This window comes from Elephantulus edwardii, unplaced genomic scaffold (assembly GCF_000299155.1).
Source record: "Elephantulus edwardii isolate Elephantulus edwardi_28Jun2011 unplaced genomic scaffold, EleEdw1.0 scaffold00158, whole genome shotgun sequence".
Lineage (NCBI taxonomy): Eukaryota > Metazoa > Chordata > Mammalia > Macroscelidea > Macroscelididae > Elephantulus > Elephantulus edwardii.
In genome coordinates, this window is record NW_006399908.1 from 214,716 (window position 1) to 239,839 (window position 25,124).

Consider the following 25,124-nt stretch of genomic DNA (forward strand, 5'->3'; position numbering starts at 1 on the left):
AGAGAACTGCGAGAAGTCCAGGCTGGGTTTAGAAGGGGTCGTGGTACTAGGGATATCGTTGCTGATGTTAGATGGATCTTAGCTGAAAGCAGGGAATGCCAGAAGAATGTCTATCTGTGTTTCATTGACTATGCAAAGGCATTTGGCTGCGTGGATCATAACAAACTGTGGCTGACTCTGAAAAGAATGTAAATCCCAGAACACTTGATTGTGCTAATGCAAAACCTATATTGGGCCAAGAGGCAGTCATCAGAACAGAGCAAGGAAACACTGCATGGTTCAAAATTGGGAAGGGTGTATGCCAAAGATGTGTCCTGTCTCCATTCCTTTTCAACCTGTAAGCAGAGAGAATTATCCAGGAGGCTGGGCTCTATAAGGAGAAGTGTGGTGTCAGGATTGGTGGAAGATCTATTAACAATCTGTGCTATGCAAGTGACACAATCCTACTTGCTAAAACTGAGGAGCACTTGAAGCGCTGGCTGCAGAAGGTCAAGGACTGCAGCCTTCAATATGGATTGAGGCTCAATATCAAGAAGACAAAGATTCTCACCACTGGACCAATTGGCAGCATCAGGATGGATGGTGAAGAGATGGAGATTGAGATTGTTCACAGCTTTAGTTTGCTTGGCTCCAGTCTTGGCATCAGCAGTCAGGCAATCAAAAAACATATTGAGATGGGAAAGTCTGCTGTTAGGGACCTCTCCAAAGTACTGAAGAGCAATGGTGTCTCTCTGGAGACTAAGGTGCATCTGATACAGGCCATGGTCTTTACAATCACTTGTTATGCATCAGAGAGTTGGACAATGACTAGGGAGGATAGGAGAACTGATGCCTTTGAGCTGTGGTGCTGGAGAAGAGTATTGAGGGTACCTTGAACTGCTAAGAAAACAAACAGATTCAACCTGGAGAAGGTTAAACCAGGCTGCTCCTTGGAGGCAAGGATTCTGACATACTTTGGACATGTTGCAAGGAGGGACTGGTCCTTGAAGAGCGACATCATGCTTGGGAGGGTGGAGTGACAGCACAGGAGAGGAAGGCCCCCCTATGAGGTGGATTGATTCAGTGACTGGGGTAATCAGGATGGGTGTATTGGAGGCAGTGTAGTTGGCACAAGATAGAGCACGGTTTAGGGCTGTTGTACATAGGGTCACTATGAGTCGCAAGCGACTCAACGGCACATAACAGCAACAACAACAGCAACATATCAGAGCTGTTTTTAATGATGTTATTCTAGAATGTTTTCTTTCCAGATGATAAGTGAAAAGCTTAAAGAAAATGGTGCCGGGTACCACAACAGGAACAGAACTTTGGTGTTTTCTGAGGTTTTGTTTGGTATTTATTTTTAAGAGTATTTTTTTAGTGCAGTATATGTTTATACATTTTTGTGGTACTTTTAAGATTCTTACAGGGACTCATTAAGTAAAGATGGTAATTGAAAAAAAACTAAAGCCAGCTTTTAAAATCTGTAATAGTGCAAGTTTAACCAAAATAATTTTGAGCAACCATTGAAGTCTTTTGAGGACAAAGTCTTTCAAAAGAAGAGGCAAGGAAATTGCTGGCTTTTTCTTTTTAGTGCATTGTTGAAACATTTGTGGGCCAACGTAGGCTGACTTTCATTGGCAGGACGATGGTGTACTGTCTTGTGTTTTGGAGTTGTTTTTCCATGTGTTAGGACTTAAGCTTTGGTAACATTGGCTTTTTCTTTCTTTTTGATATTATGAGAATGTGTAGAGTTTAATGTCTGTGGAAAGAAGATTTAAAGGTGCCAGGAATTTCATCTGTCTCTGTGCTACCCTGAGTCACCCACTCACATTCTCATGGACTGTCACTGTGGTACACTTCTGTGTACTGCCAGTCTGTTTCTAAGCCCCAAAATTAGGATCATATTTTGCACTAATATTCTAGTATTCTTTATTATTTACTAGTTAAGTCTGGATAGGTACAGTGCCAGGAATTATAAAAACTTATGTAGTCCAGCATATTGGCACTCTCAATAGTGACATCAACTCCTGCTCCAGAAGAAGCTGTAACTCTGAAATCCTGTGTTCTTGTTAAGTGCAACTCAGGGACCCTTGGGAATAACAGATCTGAACCCTGTCCTTTCATGTGCTGTCTTCAGAATTTCTGACCTACTTGGGCCTGTTACTATAGAAACTTTGTCAAACCACCTCATTGAGGGTCTTCCTCTTTTTTTGCTGTCCGTCCACCTTCCCAAGCATGATGACCCTCTCCGAAGACTAGCTTAGCAATGTGTACAAAGTAAGTGAGATGATGTTTACCGTTCTTTGCCTTTTGGTAGTTCATGGACCATTCAGCACTCTTCTCCAACACTCCAGTTCAAAGGCATCAATTCTTCTGTCATCCTTATTCATTGTCCAGCTCTCAGATGCATAAAAAGTGATTGAAAAGACCATGACCCTGTATCAGGCACACCTTAGTTCTCAAACTGACATCTTTGTTCCTCAATAATTTGGAGAGGTCCATGACTGCAGACTTTCCCAGAGCAGTACATATCCTGATCTCCTGACTTCTGATACTAAGAAAATTATTGAGGATTCAAGTAAGATGAAGCCATGGACATTTTTACTCTTTTCTCCATCTTTCATGATATTTTACCTATCTTTCAGTCCAGTGGTGAGAATGTTTGTTTTCTTGACATTGAGATGCAGTCCATATTGTATACTGCAGTCTTTAATGTTCTGTAGCAAACATTTTAGTTACCCTTCACTTTTAGTAAGCCACGTTGTACCATATTTTAGAAAGTATCCCATAATTAAGGGCCAATGATAATGAATGAAAATGTTCAAGCTGTACTGAAGACATTGGCAAAAACAAGGCACCAGGAATTGGTGGAATACTAATTGACATGTTTCACATGACTCATGTAGCTCTGCATGTGCCATGAAATTTGGAAGACAGATGCCTGCCTGATTTAACTGGATGAGATCCATGTTTGTTCCCATTCCTAAAAAAGGTGATCCAGCAGAACATGGCAATTATTGAACATGATCATTAATACCACATACAAGCAAAATACTACTGTAGAGCCTTAAAAACAGCTTAAATATTATATAGAAAACTGCTAGCGGTTCAAGTTGCATTTAGAAGAGGCCATGTTACCAGGGTTATCTTTACTAATGTCAAATGGGTCCTCTTTGGAAGCACCAAAAGAATATCCATTTGTGATTTATTGACTATGCACAAGCATTTAACTGTATGGATCATGATGAGTTGTGGCTAACATTGAGAAGAATGGGAATCCTAAAGCACTTAATTGTGCTTTTGTGAAACCTATACCTAAATAAAAGGCTGTTCTACAAACAAAATAAGGAAACACTTCATGGTTTAAAATTTTAAAAGTTGTGTGGAGAAAAAGAAAGTGTTTGTGTCATAATTGTATCCTTTCTCAATACTTAGTCTGTATGCTGAGCAAATTATTAGAGAAGCTGGACTCTATGAAGAAAAATACAGCATCAGGATTAGAGAAGCACTCATTAATAACTTTTGTTATACAGATTAAATCCTATTCTGTTCCCTATTAGGAGGAATAACCTAGGTGGTTCTATAAAGAATATGACCATTATTGTTTACACTGGGACAGAGGTGTGTAGACCAGGAGGATTCTGAGTAAACAGAAGCCCATGTTCTTTTTGTATATAATAAACAATAATACATTTCTTCATTATTGATAAATATTTGTGAAACTAGGAAAGATGTATAGAAGTCTGTTACAGTTCATTGGTGGATGACCAATGTTGGAGATGAATAGAACAAACTTCCTTGAGCTACTTCATGCCTTATTTCTACATAATATGTTTTGTTCATAGGACATTTATAAATAACGATAATGGCAAGGAACTGTGTTTTCAACACAAAGGCACGTGGTTCAAATCTACCAGCTGCTCCATGAGAGAAAGATGGTCAATCTCCTCCTCAGCAGCTTATGTCTCTGACGACCTGCTGGAGGCTCAGCCATGAGTCCATTCCAGATTGACAGCACATACAGGCCCAGGTTATCCCCGAGAACACAATCCCACTTCAGCCTTAACTGAAATAGCGTTCCTTGAGATTAAAGTGTTATTTTACTGATGTTAGAGATCTTGAGTCAATGACTCACGGTGACCCGTGTGCAGAACAAACCCTGCCTGGTTCCGTACCAGCCTCACAGTCTCTGCTGTACTTAGCCCATTGTTGCAGTTACCATGTCAGTCCATCTCATTGAGAGGTGTTTTATCTTTCACTGATCCTCTGCTTTTCCAAGCATGATGTCCTTGTTTAGAGACTGGTCCTGCCTGATAACATGCCCTAATATGGAGCTTTAATCTTACAGTCCTTGCTTCTGAGGAGCACTTTTGGGTGCACTTCCTCCAAGACAGATTTGTTTGATCCTTTGTCAATCTGTGGTGTATTCAGTTCTCTGTGTCTACAGCATAATTCAAAGGCATCAGTTCTTTGTTTTTCCTTAATCAGTGTGCAACTTCCACATGCATATGAAGCAATTGAAAAGATGACGGCTAAGGTCCAGCCCTCCCAAGAATCACATCCTTACTCCTTAGCACTTAAAAACGGTCCTTGCCGGCAGATTTGTCCAGTGCAGGATGTTTGATGTCTTGACTTCTGCTTCTGTGGGTGTTGGATGTGAATCTAAGTAGAATGAAATCCTTGCCAGTTTCAGTCTTTGCCTCACTAATCATGATCTTGTTGCTTATTGGTACAGTTTGAGGATTTTGTTTTTGTCACGTTGAGGTTTATTCCCTACCGGGCGCTATAGTTTCTGAACTGCTTCAGTCAGTCCTCTTCATTTTCAAGCAAGGTTATGTCATCTGCATATCTCAAGATTAGCAAGATTTTCTCCATCTTGTTGCCGTACAGTCCAGTATCACTTACTCATTATACAGATTAAATAAGAGTCGTGGTGAAAGAATATAACCTTGAGGAACACCTTTCCTGCTTTTAAGCCCTGCAGTATCTCCCTGATAATGTATTATAGGGGCCAGAGCAAATGCTTTCCATTTTGCTGGCTACAAAAGAGTTCTTCCCCGGTTTCCTTTGTTTTGACTTTTATTTTTGTTCTTACAACCTATATCTAAAAACCTTTCAGATCACAACCAGAGTTTAGAGTGGAACACTTCCAGCAGGATCTATATTAACACTTTGGTTACTAGGAGCATAATGTATGGTTATTGTTGTTGTTGTTGTGTACCATTGAGTCAGACTGACCCATACCTGACCCTCCAGTGGTATTCAGAGTCAGTACTCACACAGGAGATTGCCCATCCTTCTGTGTACGAATATTCACATTAAATAGGATAAATACAAATAGCTCTCTATCAACTCAGGTTAAGTTGTACCCATTGGTGGGTTTGCTTTAAAGTATAAGTAACCTTTTGTATTTAGAGTTTCATGTATTTCAAAATTGCAGTTAGGTATTATGAACTTGAATTATTTTTACAGATAAATACGTTTAAGAACTTAATGGTAAACCTTTTCAAGAACGTGTCATTTGTAAATTCAAGGCTCTGCTTTTGTTTTATAAAGTACTAGTATGTGTGTTCCTTAGTAATGAAGAATTTCATAACAGTGATGTTTAAGATAAAATGATTTTTTTAAATGATACAACTTTTTGCAGACTGTAATACTTGCCCACTTTCTTGTTTAGTTCCTGGATGAAATTTCATCTACTGAAACTAAACAGTCCACTGATACGAGCGAGCCTGTGCACCTGAAAGAAGGGTAATTTCATTAACTTCATTACTAAAGTCATGCTTCAGTTGTTCTTGTTATTGTTATGTATCATTGAGTTGGAACTGACTCAGAACTGATTCCCTAGTGGGTTTTCAGAGGCAGTAAATGACACAAGTAGAGATTGCCCATCTTTCTCCCATGGAGCAGCTGGTGGATTCTAACTGTGCTTTTGGGTTTGCAGCACCATTCCTTAGTACTAAGCCTCCGGGGATGTTAAATATGTGCAATAAGCTTGGATCTAAGGATATGTTCTGTGTTTGCCTAAGTTACGTCACTCTTGTTGTGTACGTTGAGTTGGAACCGACCCATAGCTGGCTCTCCAGCGGGTTTTCAGAGGCAGTTAATTGCATGTGAAGAGATTGCTCATCCTTCCTCCACGGAGCATCTGGTGGTTTTGAACCATGTGCCTTTGGGACTGCAGCGCAGCTTCTTTCCACTAGGCCACGTGAGCTCCCAACATGACCCTTACTATAGTATACATTTTAATTGGAAGATACACTTTATGTCAGCTAGACAAGATGTCTGGTCATAGAGCCTCAGTTTTCAAAATACACAGTTTATAAATTACTAGAAAAAGTGGTAACACTATACAGCCTTAAGTATTTTGTTACTGGAAGATAAGAGGGAAAATCGCTCATTTGGCCATTTTTTGTTTTCTTCATTGCATCAATATTAGCATAAAGGTTAAATAAAAAATGTATTCCTCAGTGTAAGTATATGCAAGAGTCATAGGTGGCAAATACATGGTTTTTGTTGTGAATGTTTAATCTTTGAAGCTAAATATCTGTGTCTGTTGTTTTTGCAGTGAGATGTATAAAAGAGCTCAGGGCAGAACTCGGATTGGAAAAAAGAATTTCAAGAAACGGTGGTTCTGCTTAACAAGCAGAGAGCTCACCTACCACAAACAGCCAGGTAGTTGTGTTTATACTTTATTGTGGGGCCTTTCTTACTTCTTATTTGAGGAAAGCTTTTCTAAGAATTTACTGCTTCTTTTTATAATTTATAATAAAGCTTTTTGTAGTTTTATAGTTGGTGTATACACATTTGACAAGTAACTCCATCTAAGTTACATTTTTCTGACTTTTGTGTTGCTGATGCCGTGTAATGTTTTGTTTTCTGACAGATCTCTGCTATTATGATCAACATGTCAAAATAATCAGACCTCTTAGAGCTGATTTAGTAAAAATCAATAAAGGAGACAATGTCAGTGATTTACTATACATTTCCCAGTCACATGATGGATTGCCATGGCTGTGAGGTTATCAATTGTCTCCTAGTCTTATACACGATCTTGTAGCCAAGCTATACAAGCCAGTTTGTCATAATTATTCTTTAGAATGGCTTAGCTGTAATAACTACGTTTGTCTAAATATTAGTAAGATATAAGCAACAATACACATAATGTTTAATCATCCAGATAATTTACTGAGACAGAATGATTCACATGGCAAAAGATCAACCAGCTCACTACTTGTTCGTCCATGTAACATCTTAAAAACTAAGCATTGTTTTTAAAGTAAAAACTTATGTTGGTAATTCTATAAATACTTTCACTTATATGTCTCAGCATTTTGAAAGCAGCTATCATAATATACTAAGTATGCTTACATCACTAGTACTTATAAATAAAAATGTAAGGTAAGTTGGTTATTTTCCTTGATGAGTCATTTTTTTCCTCATTGAAAACATTTTCTAATCTAACCCAACTTTTAAAAATTTTTTTTGTTTCATAGTCTCCTTTAGGAATAAGGTAATAGCTATGAATCTTTACCCTTCGGGAAATGCATGTATAAGTGCAAGCAAAAATTTTGTATGGAGTTTTTCAGGAGTTCATAGTCCCACAGTTCTCAAAACAGACTCTCTATTCTTTAGAGTGATCCTAAAAGAATAAAATTCTGTGAAATGATTAAACTACAAAATGTGCAAATGGTCAACATACTCACTTCCTAATCAAAAGAATGATGGCTCAAGTCCACACAAGAAAGTATCTTAAGAGAAAAACCTGATTTTTCCTAGGAGGAGCCGTTCAGAACAGTACGGCCCACAGTTGTGCTTTGACACAGGTAGTGTGCTCATGAGTCAGCATGGACTAAGCAGCTAGAGGTTTGGCCTAAGTATAAAATAGACACCTTGTTCTTGGGCCTTCCGAAAGCGAGGGTGTTGGAATGGTGTTAAAAGATTATATGTTGGATTTTACAGTTATAATTGTCCATACTTTTTGTTTTAACCATTTTGATGGGTTTTTCTAAAATGTATTTCATGCTACCCTACCTTCTAAAAAAGAGTTCATTGAACGTAAGTTTACATTTTCCAAATGATTTCGAGTGCTCTGATTTAATTATATCTTCAGGGCCTGTGCCGCTGTCCTTCCAAATGAAATGCCTTGAACTGCTTTGCTTTTTATATTCCTGTGTTACTTTAAACAGTTTGTTGTATCCCTGTTAAGTTTTTTTTCTTTCCTCTTTATTATAAAACTGTTGACTTAATTGTTGTGCTGTCAGTGACCGTAATACGACATCTCATGCCCATCTCCTGCACCCATCTCCATTTTTTTGCTGTTACTGTTTGAGAAATGATGCATATACTGTGTGTATTAAAATACTGCATAAGGTTAAAACACTTTACTTTTTTAAATTGTTTTTCTGTTCTATTGGTTTGCATACAGAATGCGTGTGCATGGTATCTTATTCATGTACACTGTGTTTCATACAATCACTCACATACACTGTGTGAAGATGAAAATACTATGATGGCTTAAGAAATTTATCTCACAACTGAAATTCATAGGCTTTGCATTTTCTGTGATTCAGTGGATAGTTTATTTACTTCCCAGATACACATACTGCTAGTTAAGTAGTCCCTCCTAAGTGTAGACGCCATCATTTTTCTGTCCAAAAGAATACGTCTCAAATCTTCTTTAACATAGCTCTGAGGCACTGACATCTTTACTGAGTGCTGCTGAATGCTAGGACTCTGAATCACGTGTTTCCTGTCCCATGACATCTTTACCCAATTCATAGGAAAACTGAGTTAATAGAATTTTCCTCTAATAAGCTCTCAAATTTTTGATGTGTGATTAGCTAAGTTCTAACTAGTGATGGTAATCAGCAACCTTCAGTACAACTGAGTTTAAGTGAGGCAAGTGAAAATTACAAGACACTCACACATTTGTCAGTCATGATTGCTTGACACATCTTTATTGACTTGTGATTATGATTTTCTGTTGTTAAGCTGTGATGTAGTAATTTTCCATAAGTTAGTGTTGTCATCATCATATTCTCAAATCAAACCAATTCTTGATATTCCAGTCTTGTTTTGCCTCATCTGTGCATTCTCCAGCTGATTCGTGGAAGTTCCTTTAATGTCCATGATCTTTTACATTCATGCTTTTGCATAGAATCTACCCTAGAATTCTTCCCTTCTTCACCTGTTCTTTATGCAGACTGTTTATAAGCTTCTTTTACTGTTGGTGCGAATGTGTCTTCATGTCAGAACCAGCTCATAGCTGACCCTCTAGCAGGTCTTCAGAGGCTATATTGCATAGGAGAAAAATATTAATAATTTCTCCCACAAGTAGCTGGTGGATTTAAAAAATGAGTGCCTTTCGGTAGTGCAGCTTCTTACCACTAAGCCAACAAAGCTCCCCTATAACATACAAGCCTCTGCTGTTTGCATGTACAATTGATTTGGAACCAACTCATAGCTGACCCTCCAGTGGGTTTTTAGAGGCCTCTGCCGCTCCGGTTTGTCTAGTCTCTCTTGCCCTTCTGTGTCTCTTGACAGCACTTTAGAGAGAACACTTGTTGCACTTTATTATCAATGATTTTTATCTATTCCTATTCCTAGTCTTTAGATCACCAGTTTAAGGGATTGTGTTTGTACTTACTGGCATAAAACATTTCATAAATATTGTTAATAACTGGTTTTCTTCAGAGAGTACCCTGCTTTCAAATTTGCTATCATATTTTAAAAGTGACTGCTATAGGTTTATAAAATTTTCACCCAACGTACTAATGCTGGTTTGTTAACGAATTCACCTTTGAAATTCTATTCTTTATTCTTCAAATTTTATTAGATATTGTCTACTATTCAGAGACCTGTTGTATACGCAGCTACATACACACAGCTTCTGCAACTGGCATGTGATATCAAATGTTGATATTTTAAACATAAATGATAAATACATTTAGGTTGATATTGTTGTTGTTGTTGTTATGTACCACCAAATTAGAACCAATTCACAGCTGATCCTCCAGCTGTTTTTAAGAGGCAATTAATTACACAGGAGGAGATTGCCCTCCTTCTCCCATGGAGCAGCTGGTGGATTTGAACTATATGCCTTTGGGATTGTAGCACAGCTTCTTACCACTAGGCCACCAGATCACCCTTATGTTGATTTAGTCTTCACCTCATATTCCACATGCAAGGATCTACAATATTTACCTTAGGTAGTTAAAGAACAAAATACATCAGAGATATCATGTATTCATTCAACACATCATTTCTTGAATGCCAACACTCAATGTCTTACTGACTACTGAGAAAACTGGTGACCCAGTGGGTGACCTAGTGGGTTGTGCTTCCAACCTGAAGGCAAGCAGTTTGAATCCACCAGCTGTACTTAGGCACAAAGACAGGCAGTCTCCTCTCAAGCTATTTATAGTTTCTCAAAAGCCCTAGAGAGTTGCCTGTGAGTCAGTTCGAACTTGATGGCATATAACAATAACACTTATGCACCAGACACTGTTCTGAATTCTGGGGGAAAATAGCAGTGAACACGACACACCCAAATCCCTGCCCTTAAAAGTGTTTCCTATTTTACTGGTGATAAACAGTAAACAAAGATAATTTTCAGTAGGCAATTCCTGTATAACAAGTTTGATTCAGTCTTCTAGTCATGTCTGTATGTAAGTCACAACGGTAAATGACAGTCCATACCCCACATCAGTTAATCAGGTGTTTGTCTTAACATAGAAGATTTAACGTATTTGATACACATAAGAAGCAAACACACTGAAACCTCTTTATCATAATGGTGGTATTATTAGGTGCCACTGAGTCAGCTTCGAACTGTGTAACCCTGTGAACTTTGCCCATTCCTGAGTTATCCTCTGTAAGTTTATAATAAAAATGTCAGAAAAGGGGAGGGAGAGGGAAAGATCATTAAGAGCTGGTATCAAAAAAAAGTAAGAATGATTTCTGTCCTTGCTCAGCAACGCCTCTGAATTCTTTGCCCAGTGTCATTTAACTGTGTTTTTTTTTTTTCTGGATTCATTACTTATAAGAAAATCCTTAAAGAATTCTTTCAAACAAGCTTTTGGTGACCAATGAATGTTTTGAGTCTTTACATGGAGGTTGGGGAGAATCTTTATTTCACATTTATGCTTTTAAAAAAATAATGATAAATATGTTATTGTTGTTAAGTGTCATCGAGCTGTAGACGACTCATAGTGACCCTATGAATGAAAAACCTGAACACTTGTATAACTCTCAACGTTTCTCCAAGTTCATAGAGTTTCCAGAAGCAAGCTATTTCGGAAGTGGATGCTACTCCTGCTTCCACGCTTGTTTTAATTGGGGAGCTCCACCAAACACTGTCCACCATGGATAACCATGGATAACCATAACACAGTGTCACAGTGTTCAGTATCACAGCAACCATTAGTTACCTCTGTACAGCAAATGGACAGACCAGTGCTATGCCACTTAGAAGAATGACCAAAAACAATTAAAACCAGGCCTGAGGGCCACATATTAAAATCACCCACCTTTGGCTTCATAGCATAACTTTCTGTCCACTAGGCCAACAGACCTCTTTCGTGGTGGTGGTGGTGGTGGTAGTGGTGGTTGTTAAGTGCCATTGAGTCATAGATGACTCATAGTAACCCTGTGAACAAAAGACCTGAACACTTGTATAACTTTAACAAAATTATTCCCATTTTAGTTTTCTTCACCTTTACAATTTGGCGGCATTAATTATTATTTAACTCTTATCTGAAATGATAAACTAGGAGCAGAATTTAAGATCTGAAGTGATTTTTACCTCAGAACTTTGAGGATTTCCCACTGCTTACTCGCTTCCAAAAATTCATAAGCATTTTTATTTCTAGTTGATTTATTCTTGGAGGGTTTTTTCTTTTCCCTTTTAAAAACCTTTTAGGCTTCGTGTTCTGACTTTACTAGCTAGTATGGAAATGGATATCTTTGATGTCATCTTGTCTTCAGGCATTAGCTTTCAATGGCACAGACCTGTTTTTGAGATGGTCACTAAATTCAAGCAAGATAGACTAAAAGTCGGAGTTGGTGAGGGTGGCACAGGGTAGTGCAGGGTTCAGAGTGCTCAGAGTGTCACTGTGAGTTGTCAACTCGACAGCACAGAATAACAGTATCTAAATATTTGTCTTTTTTTCATCGATCTTGTTTAGCATTTGGTAGATTATTCCAATCTACTATTTCTGTCTTTGTCTTTGGCACGTTTTCATCTGTAGTTTTCTCCTGCATAGTCTTAATTTGTTTCTTGGCTTCTCATTAGACAGATACTGACACTTGTAGATCAGTCCTCCTTGACTCTTTGCTTTTTTCTCTTTTTTTTTGCTCAACCTTTTTGCACTGTATTTTTGGAGCATCCTTTATTTTACTCATTTGCTTAGTCATTTCACTAAACAGCTCTTAACAGTGAAAATTAGCTTACATGACACAATGAAGAGTGTATGTGCCTGAGAACTATGTTTGTGCTTTTTCTGCCTATGCTACCTTATTGAAATGAATTACAATAGCAATTTGACTGGATTTGCATACTTTATACATTCAAATCTAAACATGGAATCCTTGCAGAAATCTTACTGGAATCTTTGTTGCAATCCCATGCAGATTACCCTGAGACACCTCTCCTCCCTCTTCCAGTTTGTTACATCCTTGACTTCCGCAAAAACGTTCTCTTTTATTGGGGCAAGGTGTAAATTGCTCACACCTGTGTTTTCGAATCCCTGTTCACCTGCTCATTGAGTGCTCGGTAATCTCTTGTGACAGACAAACTGTGAAGGCTCAGCAGGTCAGGCTGCAGTGGGCCTGGTGCTAATGTCGTTTCTGGATGTGGATGCTCTCCTTCCCCCCAGGTGTCAGCAGCTCCCTGAGGCTTGACTGTCCTGCAGCCCAGAGCTCATGCTGACTGCTTCAGCCAGTGGACATACTGCCTGCTGTTTAGCACAAGTCCAGGGATGGGGGAAAGCTGGTTACTCATCTTGCTGTGTATGCTCTGGCTCAGAACACTCTTCTAACTACTCGTGTTTCTGTAGAAGGTGCCTCCCACATAAGATGTAAGATTTGACTTCCTTGAGTTCAGCCCTACCCTCGGTGATTTGATCTTGTCAGCTTCTACTAATTCTTTAAATATGCTTGTCTCCTGCTGGTCTTGTCTTGTTTTTACATGTATTTGTGATTTATATTTGCTGAATTTAAGTGTTGTGGTCTCATAATAATTTCTCTCAACATCCAATTTAAAGCAACTCCCAGTTTCTCTCTCATCTCAGGTGATTTTCATGAAAGTATTTGTCTCTACCCAGTATTTGGCTTTTGTTGAAAATTCCTGACCTAAATGAGGAGAGATATTCTGTTTACAATTGTATCCCAGGTGATTAGAACAGTTCCTGGTAGACAGTAGACATTCAGTATATGATGACTGAATTAAGGGACTTTATTTTTTTATATGGGAAGAAGAGGGCATTTAATACTATATCCCTGCCTTAAATTTCACAAATTTTAGATTTCACATCATATATTATAAATCACGTTATATAGTCTGAGTTACATTATAGATTTCATATTATATATTCTATATCACATTATGTATTATATATTCTGGGTTAACCTCTCTGTTCAAGGCAGAAACTTTAGTTAGATAATTGCCTTCACCCCTTCCCCAAAACTATGCATGGACTTACAGAAAATACACGTGTTCACCCCAGGTACTTCAATTGACATTATTACAATAAAGCTTCTATGCCTGGAGGAGCTTTGATATATTTCTAAGAACATTACAGAATGACAAAAAGAGGCAAGAAATATTTTCTTAAGTTTCTGTAGCTAGGAGACAGTCTATTCCAGGAAAAATCTTAAATTGAAATGCATTATATTCTTATGTCATATTATTATGAAACTCTTTTTAGAACAAATACATATTTTCTTAAATTTTAGCCTTTTAAATTATATCAAGGATTTACTCTAGTTAATAAGATTTTCACCTGTGTTCACTGCATCTCATAGAGTAAACTATTATCAGTTGGCTAGCTAATATATGATAGTGCTGACCAGTTTTCCAATTTGTTTTTCTAGAGTAGAATTGTCTCTAATATTTCCTAGCTTGTATATCTTTTTTTTTTAGGGTTTAATGAAAGTTTATAAAGAACTTGGATTTCCATTCATTCATTGTTGCACATTTTCCTCCCAGTTTTCCAATTTTAAAACCTTGTTTAGAGGCTTAATCCCTTAATTAAACATTAAAATGGAGAAACAGAAAAATCCACTTAGTTAGGTTTACTGCTTATGTTATAACAACTTCATGAAAGAAAGTGAGCAAGGTTTGTGGAACCCTCCACTGTTAAATGTGCCTTCTTTTTTTTATACAACTAATGTCACATAATTTTCTTCAGAAAAATAAAATTCCTCTTCACACTTTTACTTGAAAGTAAAGAGAAAGTCACTTTGTAAAAAAAATCATCAAAATGAAACACAGAATATTTGTGCATATCACATTTGAAAATCTATGGGTTTTAAAATTTTGAACAGTTAAGAGGGTGAGCATAAACTTTAAAGAATTAACCTTTGTAATTCTGATGAAAATTATTTTCATTTTGTCCTACTTATGAAACTATTTAGGCAAAGATGCAATTTACACAATTCCAGTAAAAAACATTCTTGCTGTAGAAAAATTGGAAGAGAACTCTTTCAACAAGAAAAATGTAAGTTACATAAATAAACATTTAAAGTTTATTTTGTTGTTGGGTTTTTAAGACACATACTACTTTAGTAATTTAAAATTTTTAAGAGGGTTTTTTTTTCTTTTTCTTAACTATAATAGTTTATAAATTGCTTGCTAATTAAAACTGTTGATGTTTTAAATAGTTTTCTGGAATAGTTAAAAGTATTTTGTTATTGTTTTTTAAGTCTCTGTTACCAACTTCCCATCTAACATTTGAATCTTCATGCAATATTCTCTCATGTCTACCCAGCCTCACCTGCCTCCACTTGTTTGTTATACTCTCAAGCCAGCAGAAATTATTTCCAGTTCTTGACTATTTTTCCACTCCTTATGCTTATTTGCCACATTAGTTATACTTTTTCTTCCAGTCAGAATTCCTTGTCTGTTTCTATTTATATAATTTATTCCTTTGGGCAGGAATAGGTTTGTTTGTTTGTTTAATTAAGTTTTGTTGTTTGTTTACACTGTTTCAGACAAGTGGATTTTGTAGTCTTTGGGATAAACTTGAATAAAAAGTAACAATTTATAAAATACCTTGGCATCAGTTATCAAGCCAAACAAACTAGATTTCTGTTACGTACTTACTTTCTATTTCATACTGTTTGTTGGTTTTCAGACTGTCATTCACTAACTCTTTATCTTAATTGTTTGTGAAGATGTTCCAAGTAATACATACAGAGAAACCACTCTACGTCCAGGCAAATAACTGTGTAGAAGCTAATGAGTGGATAGACGTCCTCTGCAGGGTGAGCAGGTGCAACCAGAACAGGCTCAGCTTTTATCACCCATCTGCATACCTGAATGGCAGCTGGCTGTGCTGTCAGGAGACCAGTGAAAACACACTGGGCTGCACGCCTTGTACAGCGTAAGTGTACTTCCAAGGAGGAGGCGATGTTTTTAAAGTGTGATGTGTCTGTACTCTGGACTGTGATGCAGCCACGAAAAGGCATGAAATACTAATACATGCTACAATGTGAAGAACTCTGAAAACATTCGCTTAAGAAAGGAAGCCAGACACAGAGGCCACAATAGATAACATTGATGTGAAATGTCCAGAATAGATAAGTTCATAGAGCGACAGATTATGGGGTGTTCGCTCATGGGTCCAGGGTTTCTTACTGGAGTGATCAAAGTGTTCTGAAATTAGTAGTAGTTGATCAAATGTCCACATATACTAAAAAAAATTCATGGAGTTCTAAATTTTTTAAAGCGTGACTTTTATAGTATGTGAGTGAAGCTTTAAAAAAAAAAAGAACTTGAGTAAGATACCAAGGAAGCACTTAACCTTCTTTTCTAATTGTTTGAAGCAGTATTTGTAGCCCAATAGACTTATATAGAAATATATTCCTCTTGTTATGAAACTAGGTTATTAAAGTTCTTTCACTTTAAAGTTCTACTCCTTATATGATTGTTGTTGTTATTGTTGATTGCCTTCGAGTCGAGCACGACTCATAGCGACCCTATGAACAAAAGGCCTGAAGTCCCCTATGATTAGAATTACATAATAACTAGACTTCTTAGGCCCATTTCGTTCAACTGTCAAATGGGATTTCTGTAAGTCCTTCTGCCAAAATTCTTTGATTCTGTTTTTAGTTTTAGACCATTGAAAGTCTTCAACATACTACAAGTAAATTCTTTAATAATCCTTCCTTTCCTTTTTACCATAGAGGTATTCCTGCAGACATCCAAATAGATATTGATGAAGACAGAGAAATCGAAAGAATTTATTCCCTCTTTACGTTCAGTATACTTAAGCTGCAAAAAATGGAAGGTAAATAGAAAATCTATTCTAATGTATAATCATCATCATCAGTTTGCAGTGTGTGAAATACTGATTTATCATCATAAAGTGAAAAATACTACATAAAATATAAAATAATATTATATATTATTTAAGTATCACTAAAATGATTCTTAAAAGATAGCATATATTATTTAAGTATTACAAAAATGACACTTAAATGAAAATTTATAAACCCTCACAGGAAGCACTTTTTATGCATGTTTTTGAAATGAAAATACTGTTTTTATGTAAATGTGACCATCCTGATTTGTTAACTTTGTGTATTTTGGTTACCTATGTCTTGCCAAAGAAAATCTAACCATCATGGGGCACCTGAAAAATTTTTACTTTACTCTGAAATTATTTTTTGTGGAATTTAGTTGTCTGACCAGATATTTTATTCCTGTTTACATAGAGGCTTGTGGAAGTATAGCGGTCTACCAGGGACCACAGAAGGAGCCTGATGATTATTCTAATTTTGTAATCGAAGATTCTGTAACAACTTTCAAGACAATTCAGCAAATCAAAAGCATCATAGAGAAACTAAGTGAACCTCATGAAAAGTATAGGGAAAAAAGATCAAGCAGTGCAAAGTATGGGAGCGAGTAAGTCATCTTAAAGACTCGTTAAGCGTACTTTTAAGCATAGCTCACCTCTGCTGCAGCCATCTAGAATGCATACCTCTCACTTTTCGTCATTCAAGACCTAACTCAGAACTACGTCTCACCAGGCAACCCTGGCCGCTCAGCGTGGCCTTTGTCTGTTTCAGTTCTGCTGTCACTTTGTTGTGCTGGTGCTCCACTTCGTCACCTTACATCTTCAGTTTGGTTTCATTATTTGAGTATTTAGAGAGCTTTTCGGTTTTACCAGTCTTCGTCATTTTTTTCTCTTTGTTGTGGTGCCTTACACATTGTCATTGTTTTCTTTGCTGCCATTGCTGACAGGTGCCCTGGAGTTGATGCCACCTCACACTAGCCCTGAACAAATCCTCTGTGACAGCCCTGAAACCATTTGTAGCTCCTTTTCTGGATCCTTCCTAATTGTGGATAGAAAGAGCAATGCCCATTTCCTAGCTGATGGCATGCAGTACTGGATAGCTGGCTTAGTACTTGACGTCTCTCTCGTGTAGATTGCTGTGAGCCACAAGTCACAGAAACCCCACTAGAAGGGACATAAACAGTAGGAAATATTTTAATCCCACAAAATAAGCCCTAACTTCTAGATTTATATATTTCTTGGCTCAACATTGTCATCAAGGATCATCCATCCTTCTCTCAGCTACCCTCAGCAAGATGACTTCTGTCTCCTTCAAGGTGACCCTCAAAGTCATAGGTGGTTAAGAGCCACATGTTTTCTAGTGCAGTGTCCAGAGGGAGAACTAAACCCTCCCTTGTTTTAAAGGACTCTTACCCACAATTACCTCCAGCCTTCCCCAGAATGCCAGACTACTTACCTAGAACAAAATCAGGCTTATTTGCAGAGAAGTTAACAGGATGGTCTGTGGCTTACCATTGTGCTATATCTGCCATGATATGATCTCTCACTTATCCTCACAGCCGACCAACATATGTTTATCCCCGTTGCTAGAGAAATTGAGGCTAAATAACTTAAGTGCCTTGCTGACAGTCACACAGCTATTAGTAGAAGGGGCTTTGAATCTTGACCCAGTCGCTTGAAGTGTTTGAAAACTGTGGATTAATTAGATCACTGATGTTTAAGTAACAAAATTCAGTTATACATGTTTTTTTGTTGAGGTTTTTTGTTTGTTTTCCTTTTTCTTTAAATAAAAGGGAATAAGGCTCAAGGCCACCAGCTGCTCCATGGGAGAAGGATGGGCAATCTCCTCCCATGCGATTAACTACCTCTGAAAATTCACCAGAGGGTCAGCTGTGGGTCGGTTCCAACTCTATGGTACACAACAGCAACAACAAATAAAAGGGCTCAGTAAAAGGTTATTTTAAGCATCCTAACACTGCCTTCCCTGGGTTTAATTCTCTTTTAGCAGAAGTTTATGGAGACTTTGGCAGTTTCTATAAAGAGGTCCTAACCAATAACTGACTAACCACCCTTCTTAAATAGTATTCCCTTATTCTTGTCCATAGGCACTTAAATACTACCCCTTCACGGCTTAATTTTTATCTGTTAAAAACTACCGATTTATGAGATACTAAATACTTGTTTCTTTTTGCTGTAGCCAGTAAGCTCCATGCGGTCAGGAACTCATGTGGGCTTTATTCACTGTTTTAACCTGAGCTTCAACTCAGGACTTGATCATTAAATACTTGTTGAATTAATGAAACAAGACTTAGAATAAGATTGTCAAGAAAGAATTATAGATGTTTAATGGCCTTTTTATCACTTATAAAAAATGTTTTTTTATCCAACTTCTGAAAATTCTCTCCGTTTATGTTCTAGGGAAAATCCAATTGTTGGGAAAGCATCTTAGAATTTAACCGGTTGATTCTGAAGAACTGGAAAATATTCTTTTTCTTGGAATTTTTAAGTTTATCATATATTTTGTCCAGAGTATTTAAGAATGAACTTTGGCTTCATTGTCCCCTGTGTTCATGTTGTATTTAATATTTAATAACTGAAAATTTTAACTGTTTGGAAATCCTGATACTGTTTGTTTTCTTCGAGAATCTGAAATCCAAGATTCCCTTTCTATCTCGTGTGTCAGAAGCCATGTTTCTGCAACTCCTTTTTACTAGAAAGAATCTTCCTGAAGAAGATTTGGAAGAAACTTTGTGAAAAAGGGACCACACACCTCCACAGCAGGAAACCTCGTCTTAGAACACTCTGTTCTGTGACCATTAGTGCCTGGTCTGTGCTGCCAACATCATGTTCATTAGAAAATCCCAAACCAGGACAATTCAGAGCTTCCCAAGACACTCGTTTCTTTCAGTTCTTAATCTTACAGGTGACTTTAAGGGACAGTGACTTTAGATTAGAAAACTGCTAAACTGTCCTTGAAATGGAGAAATGTCTTTTTTTTGCCTGTCTGTAGATGTAAACAAGAGTCTGCAGAGTCAGGGAATCTCTGCTGTTGTTGGCATCTTGTTGACATTCAGGATGCACATGGCAGATTAAGTAAAATGAAACCACTCAATTTCCTTTTTTTTTATTAATATTATCTTGAAGATCAGGTACTCCTTTTCTGGATTTGCGAGTTCAGGTTAACATGATGTCTAAAGACACCTCTCCTGGAAAAGGAAACGAAACCGTGACATAAAGCGGTGGGGGGGATCACGCAGGCCCGCCCACCGCCTCATTTCATCATCAGGCGTCCTCCACGGTGCCCTCCTCATGAGCTTACAGCATGACCTGACTCGGAACCATCACTCGGTGCACTTTAAAGATTTGGGCTGCCCCAGATTCTACTTTAGATACTCTGTGGTATCTAATCTTGATGATCAGTTAAATGATCGGTCTTTTAAATATAAAAATAATGCTTTCTTGACAGATGTTTGTATTTTGTTAATGCTGGCTAAATGGAATCTGGATAAGTAACTGTTGGAATCCTGTTTCCCCTTGTAATTCCTTTTTCTTTACAAACAGTAATTGCAAATAAGTCAAATCAAGTTGCCACCTTAATGTTAAAAAGGAGTGGACTTTATTTCATCAGTATTAAAAACTATGGTACTTTTTTTTTTAAAGTTCAGGACATTTACTAGATTTACTAGGTACTTTGGCTCTGGAGTATTTATACACGTTTCTGTTTAAAACTGTGACCTATTAATGAAAGTCCAGCTAGTAGTGCTTTTTTTGTTTCCCAGAACATAAGCTATATTTCAAGACACACTTGGGAAATTATGGTACTAATTGTAGATAATAATTTTTAAATCATCTTATTAAGTAACAATAACAAGATAACTTAAAGGCCATTGGGATTACAGTTAGAATTTTCTATAAATGATTAAAACTGAGCAACAGGTTTTCTAAATGACTTGTAAACGTCCCTGGATTCTACTTAAGGAGCAGTTCTAGTCTGCTTTACGATTGATTCCCTGTTACTCCTGGTCCATTTTCAAAACAGGTTTTAAAAGTCCTTCAAATTTTGTGTGATTATAGACTGCATATTTACAAATCAATTTAAATGAAGAATTTAAACATTTAGTAAATTTCTTCGTCTTGAATATCATTCCTATTAAAACTTCCTTTTAGACTCTGAATATTTTTTTATCTGAAAAGGATGTGAGAATTTCCTGATACTATTCATTATTTTTTAATGGCTTTTATTCTTCGGCTGTTTTTTAAGACAAAAGAAAATAGTCTTCTAATATATTTGTTGTTGTTTTTGTTGTTAGATGTCGTCAAGTGGCGTATGACTCATCCCCTTCTAATATAATAATAATGTTCAGATATGATTAAGACCACAACATAATCAAAAGGACCAAAGCTGTATGGATAAGTAACTGAATTTGAAGAAAGAGTTCAGGGTAATTTTCATGTGACACTTTTAGCCAGTTTGACTAGAATTAACCAGTTTAGCACAGCTTAAGAGGAAATAATGTGAAATTAAATTCTTTTTTTCCTTGAAAGTCTTCTGAAATGAGAGACTGTGTCCACAGGACCATGAGTTAACCAAGGTACTTGTTTCCAGTGGCCTCATCCCCTGCCTTTAGTCATGAGTACTTTTTATTACCTAATCTTTTCTCTGCATTTTTCTGTTTCTCAAACAATGCATGACATCTCACTGTACTAAAAACCTGATGTTCTGTGAAGTGGGGGAGAACACTCTGAGGAAGCTCTTAACCATAAGTGCTAGTTCTGGCTTAGTCATTTGCATCAGTTGAAAGTGTGGTAATGTTACTGGCTTTGTGGTTGTTATTGTTTGTTTTATGTTTAGTTAGTTTTTTTTTAAGTCTATATAAATGATGATAATAACTGAAATTGGGGTGTTTTGTTTTACTCCTAGGAATATAATTTATCAAATTGAACTATTTTCCAAAGAAATTTGTTTTTAATACCATGGGTAATGGTTCAGTGTCAAAATTAAGAGGCTTTTTTTAATACAAAAAGGTGACACAGAATTCAGCCTTTGTTTCTTTTCTGAAGCCTGATCTCATTTATTAGGCTCATTCATGCCTGATTATGAAAAACCGTTTTTGTTTTGTTTTGTTTGTGTTTGTGTTTGCTTTGTTTGGTTTTGTTCTTAACTGAAACACTTTTCCATTTGCTCTAATGGTAACATCATGCAAAGACAGAATGCTCATGAGCCTTTCAGATGCCTTTCCAGTGTATGAGCAATACGAGACTCATTCTAGAGTTAAACACCCAGACCTGGTTGATATTCTGTACTTCCATTTTGGTTAACTTTGAAATTAATATGTTGCTAATAAATATGGGTTTTTACAGTGTCCAATTTGAATATGTAAGTTATCAAGACATAATTGTAGTGAGTTTATGTAACCATGTTACATTGTTGAAAAATGTATTTTATTTAAATTTTATTTTCTTATCAAAGGTATTATAAAAATTTAAAAACTTGTAATAGTCACTTGGAAATAACTAAAATAAATTACAAGAAGACTGTCTATGCTTTGTGAGACTCTACTTTCTTAGATATTTCTTTTTAAAGTGTATTTGATACTGTGCTTTGTCTGGTAATGAGAAGTCACTGATAACAAAAAAAGAATGAATATGAAAAACACTTGTTGTACTTCCTGGAACTTAATGAGGCCAGCTCTTGATGAACCTTGGCCTTACGTATTTTGTCATTTATTCAGCAGACAGTATTGAGGACCTAGATTGTATAGCACAGTGCAAACCTCTGTCATTTCTTAGAGCTACTAACTGGATGAGCAAGACAGAGCTAAAGCTTTCGGTCTGACTTTTAAAAATAATCTCTCTTTCTGTTCTTCTCAAAATATGTCAAATCAGAAGCTCTAGTTAATCAGGCATGTATTTCTCCATGGGAGCCACTGGAAGTTTTTGAGCAGTAAATTGATTGTAATGACTGTGTGTTGAGAAAAGCCTCAAGGTGCGCATGAAAAGAAGTAAGCAGACCAAACAAAAGGCTTGGAGGCTTTTTCTCTCTCAGGTAAGAGATAATTGTGGCTGGATTGAGTGTGTTGGCACAGGGAATGGTGAGAAGTAGTCAAGTTCTGGACAATTTGTTGACAGAATGAGAGGAGTCTAGGAAGATCTAAGCCATTGGAAGAAATGGAGGAGTCATTCACTAAGATGGAGCAGATCAATCCTAGGAGGAGCAGGTTTGAATGCCTTCTCTCTGTCCATGTTAATAATTCCTGGAGGCCAACCCATGAAAATCTCTTCATATAGGAGTCTCTGAACACATAACTGCATGCTCTGTAAGACTTGCCACCTTTGAGTTGCTTGTAGTCAAACCTGAGGACTGGAACAGAGTGATTGTGTGTGAGTATGTGTGTTTCTGTGCTTCAAAAAGATAGTTGGCAGTGTCTAGAAACATTTTCCAAATGACCAATCAGCTTACGCCTGATTGTTAACAAAAAAAAAAAAAAACCCCAAACAAAACCTGACCAGTTACAGCCAACTTTCAGTTAAATCAAAGCAACTCTCCAGAATCCAACTGCTTCACACAGAGCTTCCAAACCAGAGACTTAGGGCCTAGCCAGCATTTAGATACAAAGGCCTGCCCAACTGGCCCTGATTGATTTAAACCAGAGGGTTCCCGCCCTCAGCTGATTGTTAACTGAACCCTAATGACCAAAGACTTCATAGTGTTAAGTGGCTCAGCACTTGTCTGTCAGTTTGCTGTACTGAGATAACCTGGGGTTGCTGTGATCCTGAACACTGGTGTGTCAAATGCCGTAAGAGTTACCCAGGTTGGACAGGGTTTGATAGAGCTCCCAAATTAAGACAGATTTGGAAGCAGCTTTGGCATCTACTTCTTAAATAACAGGCCTTTGAAAACCTTAGGAACACTAGAGAAATGATGATAGTTATAGAACAGGATTCACCACTAGTGCTTAATTTTGAAAAACCCTGCCTTGGAAGAGACCAGAAGTCATTACTGTTCACAGTCTCTACCAGGAAACCTGTGTCTATGGAATAACAGGGTTTAGCACAGTGGTTAGAGCACAAGACTCTCAACATAGACCAGAAGCTCAACTGAGTAGCTTTGGACTGTTAACGTAATCTTTTCAAATCACAGTTTCCGAGTGTTAAATAGGATGGAAAACTATCTGACATATAGGGTTGGTATGTGGGACATAAAGTCACACAGCTTAAGGCTTGGAGCCCACAAGTCAAGCGTTCTCTTCGTTTCAAGCCTTTGTGCCATCAGTGGAATCTAAATCTTTCTCCTCAGACATAGGCATGTAAGGAATCTGGTAGGCATATAAGGAATCTGGGCTTCTCAGATTTGGGAGCCAAAGTTAGTGGTCCCAGATCCAACTCCTAGAGAATATGTCTTCACTTGCTGGCACACTCTCCAGTTCTTTGTTAAGTGGAGACAGAGGCTCTGTACTTCCATCATGTGGTAGTGTGCAATCAACTGTGTGGGCAGTGGTAAAGGGTAACACTCGTAGCAGGGCCATTGATTATTCCAGGCCCCCGCATCTTAATTTCTTTGCATAGGGCATCCACTCTTGTCATCTGCTCTTTTCCATTGAAATCATAATGGACAATATTTTTAATTGGATCTGGCATTATCAATTACAGACCTTCATCTATGAGTTGATAAATAGACTGACAGACAAATATGTGTAAGTAGATGAAACTACATCTACAGCATCATTTGTCACAACATCATGTGGGAGAGGACGTTCTGGTGGCCAAGGGGTAAAGATGCAGTGCTGCAATCTCAAAGACACAACAGTTTGAATCCACCAGATCCTCCATGGGAAAAGGAGCAGCAGTCTCCTCCCGAGCGACTAACGGCCTCTGAAAACCCACTAGAGGGTCAGCTGTGGGCCAGTTCCAAGTCGAGGGTACACAACAATCCTTATGTAAGTATTTGTATGTGCTATAAATATATCCAAGTAGAGCAAACAACAAAATTCTCATGAAAAATTCTCAGCCATACCCAAGCACTGTGAGGGAATAAATCATTGGATCTAAGAGCTAAAGGCTGTATTTGTGGGAAACATCAAAGTGAATTGGTATACACAGCTGGCAAAAACAACAATACTCTGCGTTCTCTGCATAGATCAAGAAATGGTTGTCCAAACAAAGCAAAGGAACACTGCATGGTTTAAAATGAGGACAAATGTTCATCGGGCTTGTATCACTCACCATACCTATTCAATCTAAATGCTGAGCAAATAATTCAAGAAGGTGGGCTGTATGGAACAGAATGTGGCATCAGGATCGGAAGAAGACTCAATAATGAAGACTCAACCTGCATTAATGAAGATAATATGACTTTGCTTGCAGAAAGTGAAGACTTGAAGTACTTGCTGCAACGATCAAAAACTACAATTTTTATTTTATTTTATTAGTTTTAATGAACATTTACAGATATTTGGGGTTTTCATTCACTCATTGTTGCACTGTTTTCTCCACCCTCATCCCCAGTTCGTTCTTCTCCCCCCCCCATGTCTGTTTTAATTGTCCAATTGCCACAGTGCTTGTCAAAGCCAGTTCTGATTAATCTCCTTTGTCAGTGTGTCCCTTGCCATTCCCCATCACTCC

At 37.4% G+C, this 25,124-nt stretch overlaps 1 protein-coding gene across 3 annotated transcripts in view; it reads left to right on the forward strand.

Annotated features, from left to right (window-relative positions):
• The window catches only part of RASA2 (RAS p21 protein activator 2), a 170,619-nt gene extending 151,232 nt beyond the window's left edge, over positions 1 to 19,387 (forward strand). The window contains exons 18-25 of one of the 3 annotated variants that reach the window (XM_006895096.1): positions 5,660 to 5,733; positions 6,551 to 6,657; positions 8,029 to 8,040; positions 14,620 to 14,702; positions 15,379 to 15,587; positions 16,390 to 16,493; positions 16,921 to 17,110; positions 18,921 to 18,951. In XM_006895096.1, coding sequence (XP_006895158.1) covers positions 5,660 to 5,733; positions 6,551 to 6,657; positions 8,029 to 8,040; positions 14,620 to 14,702; positions 15,379 to 15,587; positions 16,390 to 16,493; positions 16,921 to 17,110; positions 18,921 to 18,951 — 810 coding nt within the window. Of the gene's footprint in view, positions 1 to 5,659; positions 5,734 to 6,550; positions 6,661 to 8,028; positions 8,041 to 14,619; positions 14,703 to 15,378; positions 15,588 to 16,389; positions 16,494 to 16,920; positions 17,111 to 18,920 lie in introns of all 3 variants that reach the window. The other 2 variants (XM_006895097.1, XM_006895098.1) reach the window with 2 other exon arrangements.
• Positions 19,388 to 25,124: the final 5,737 nt, after the last annotated feature.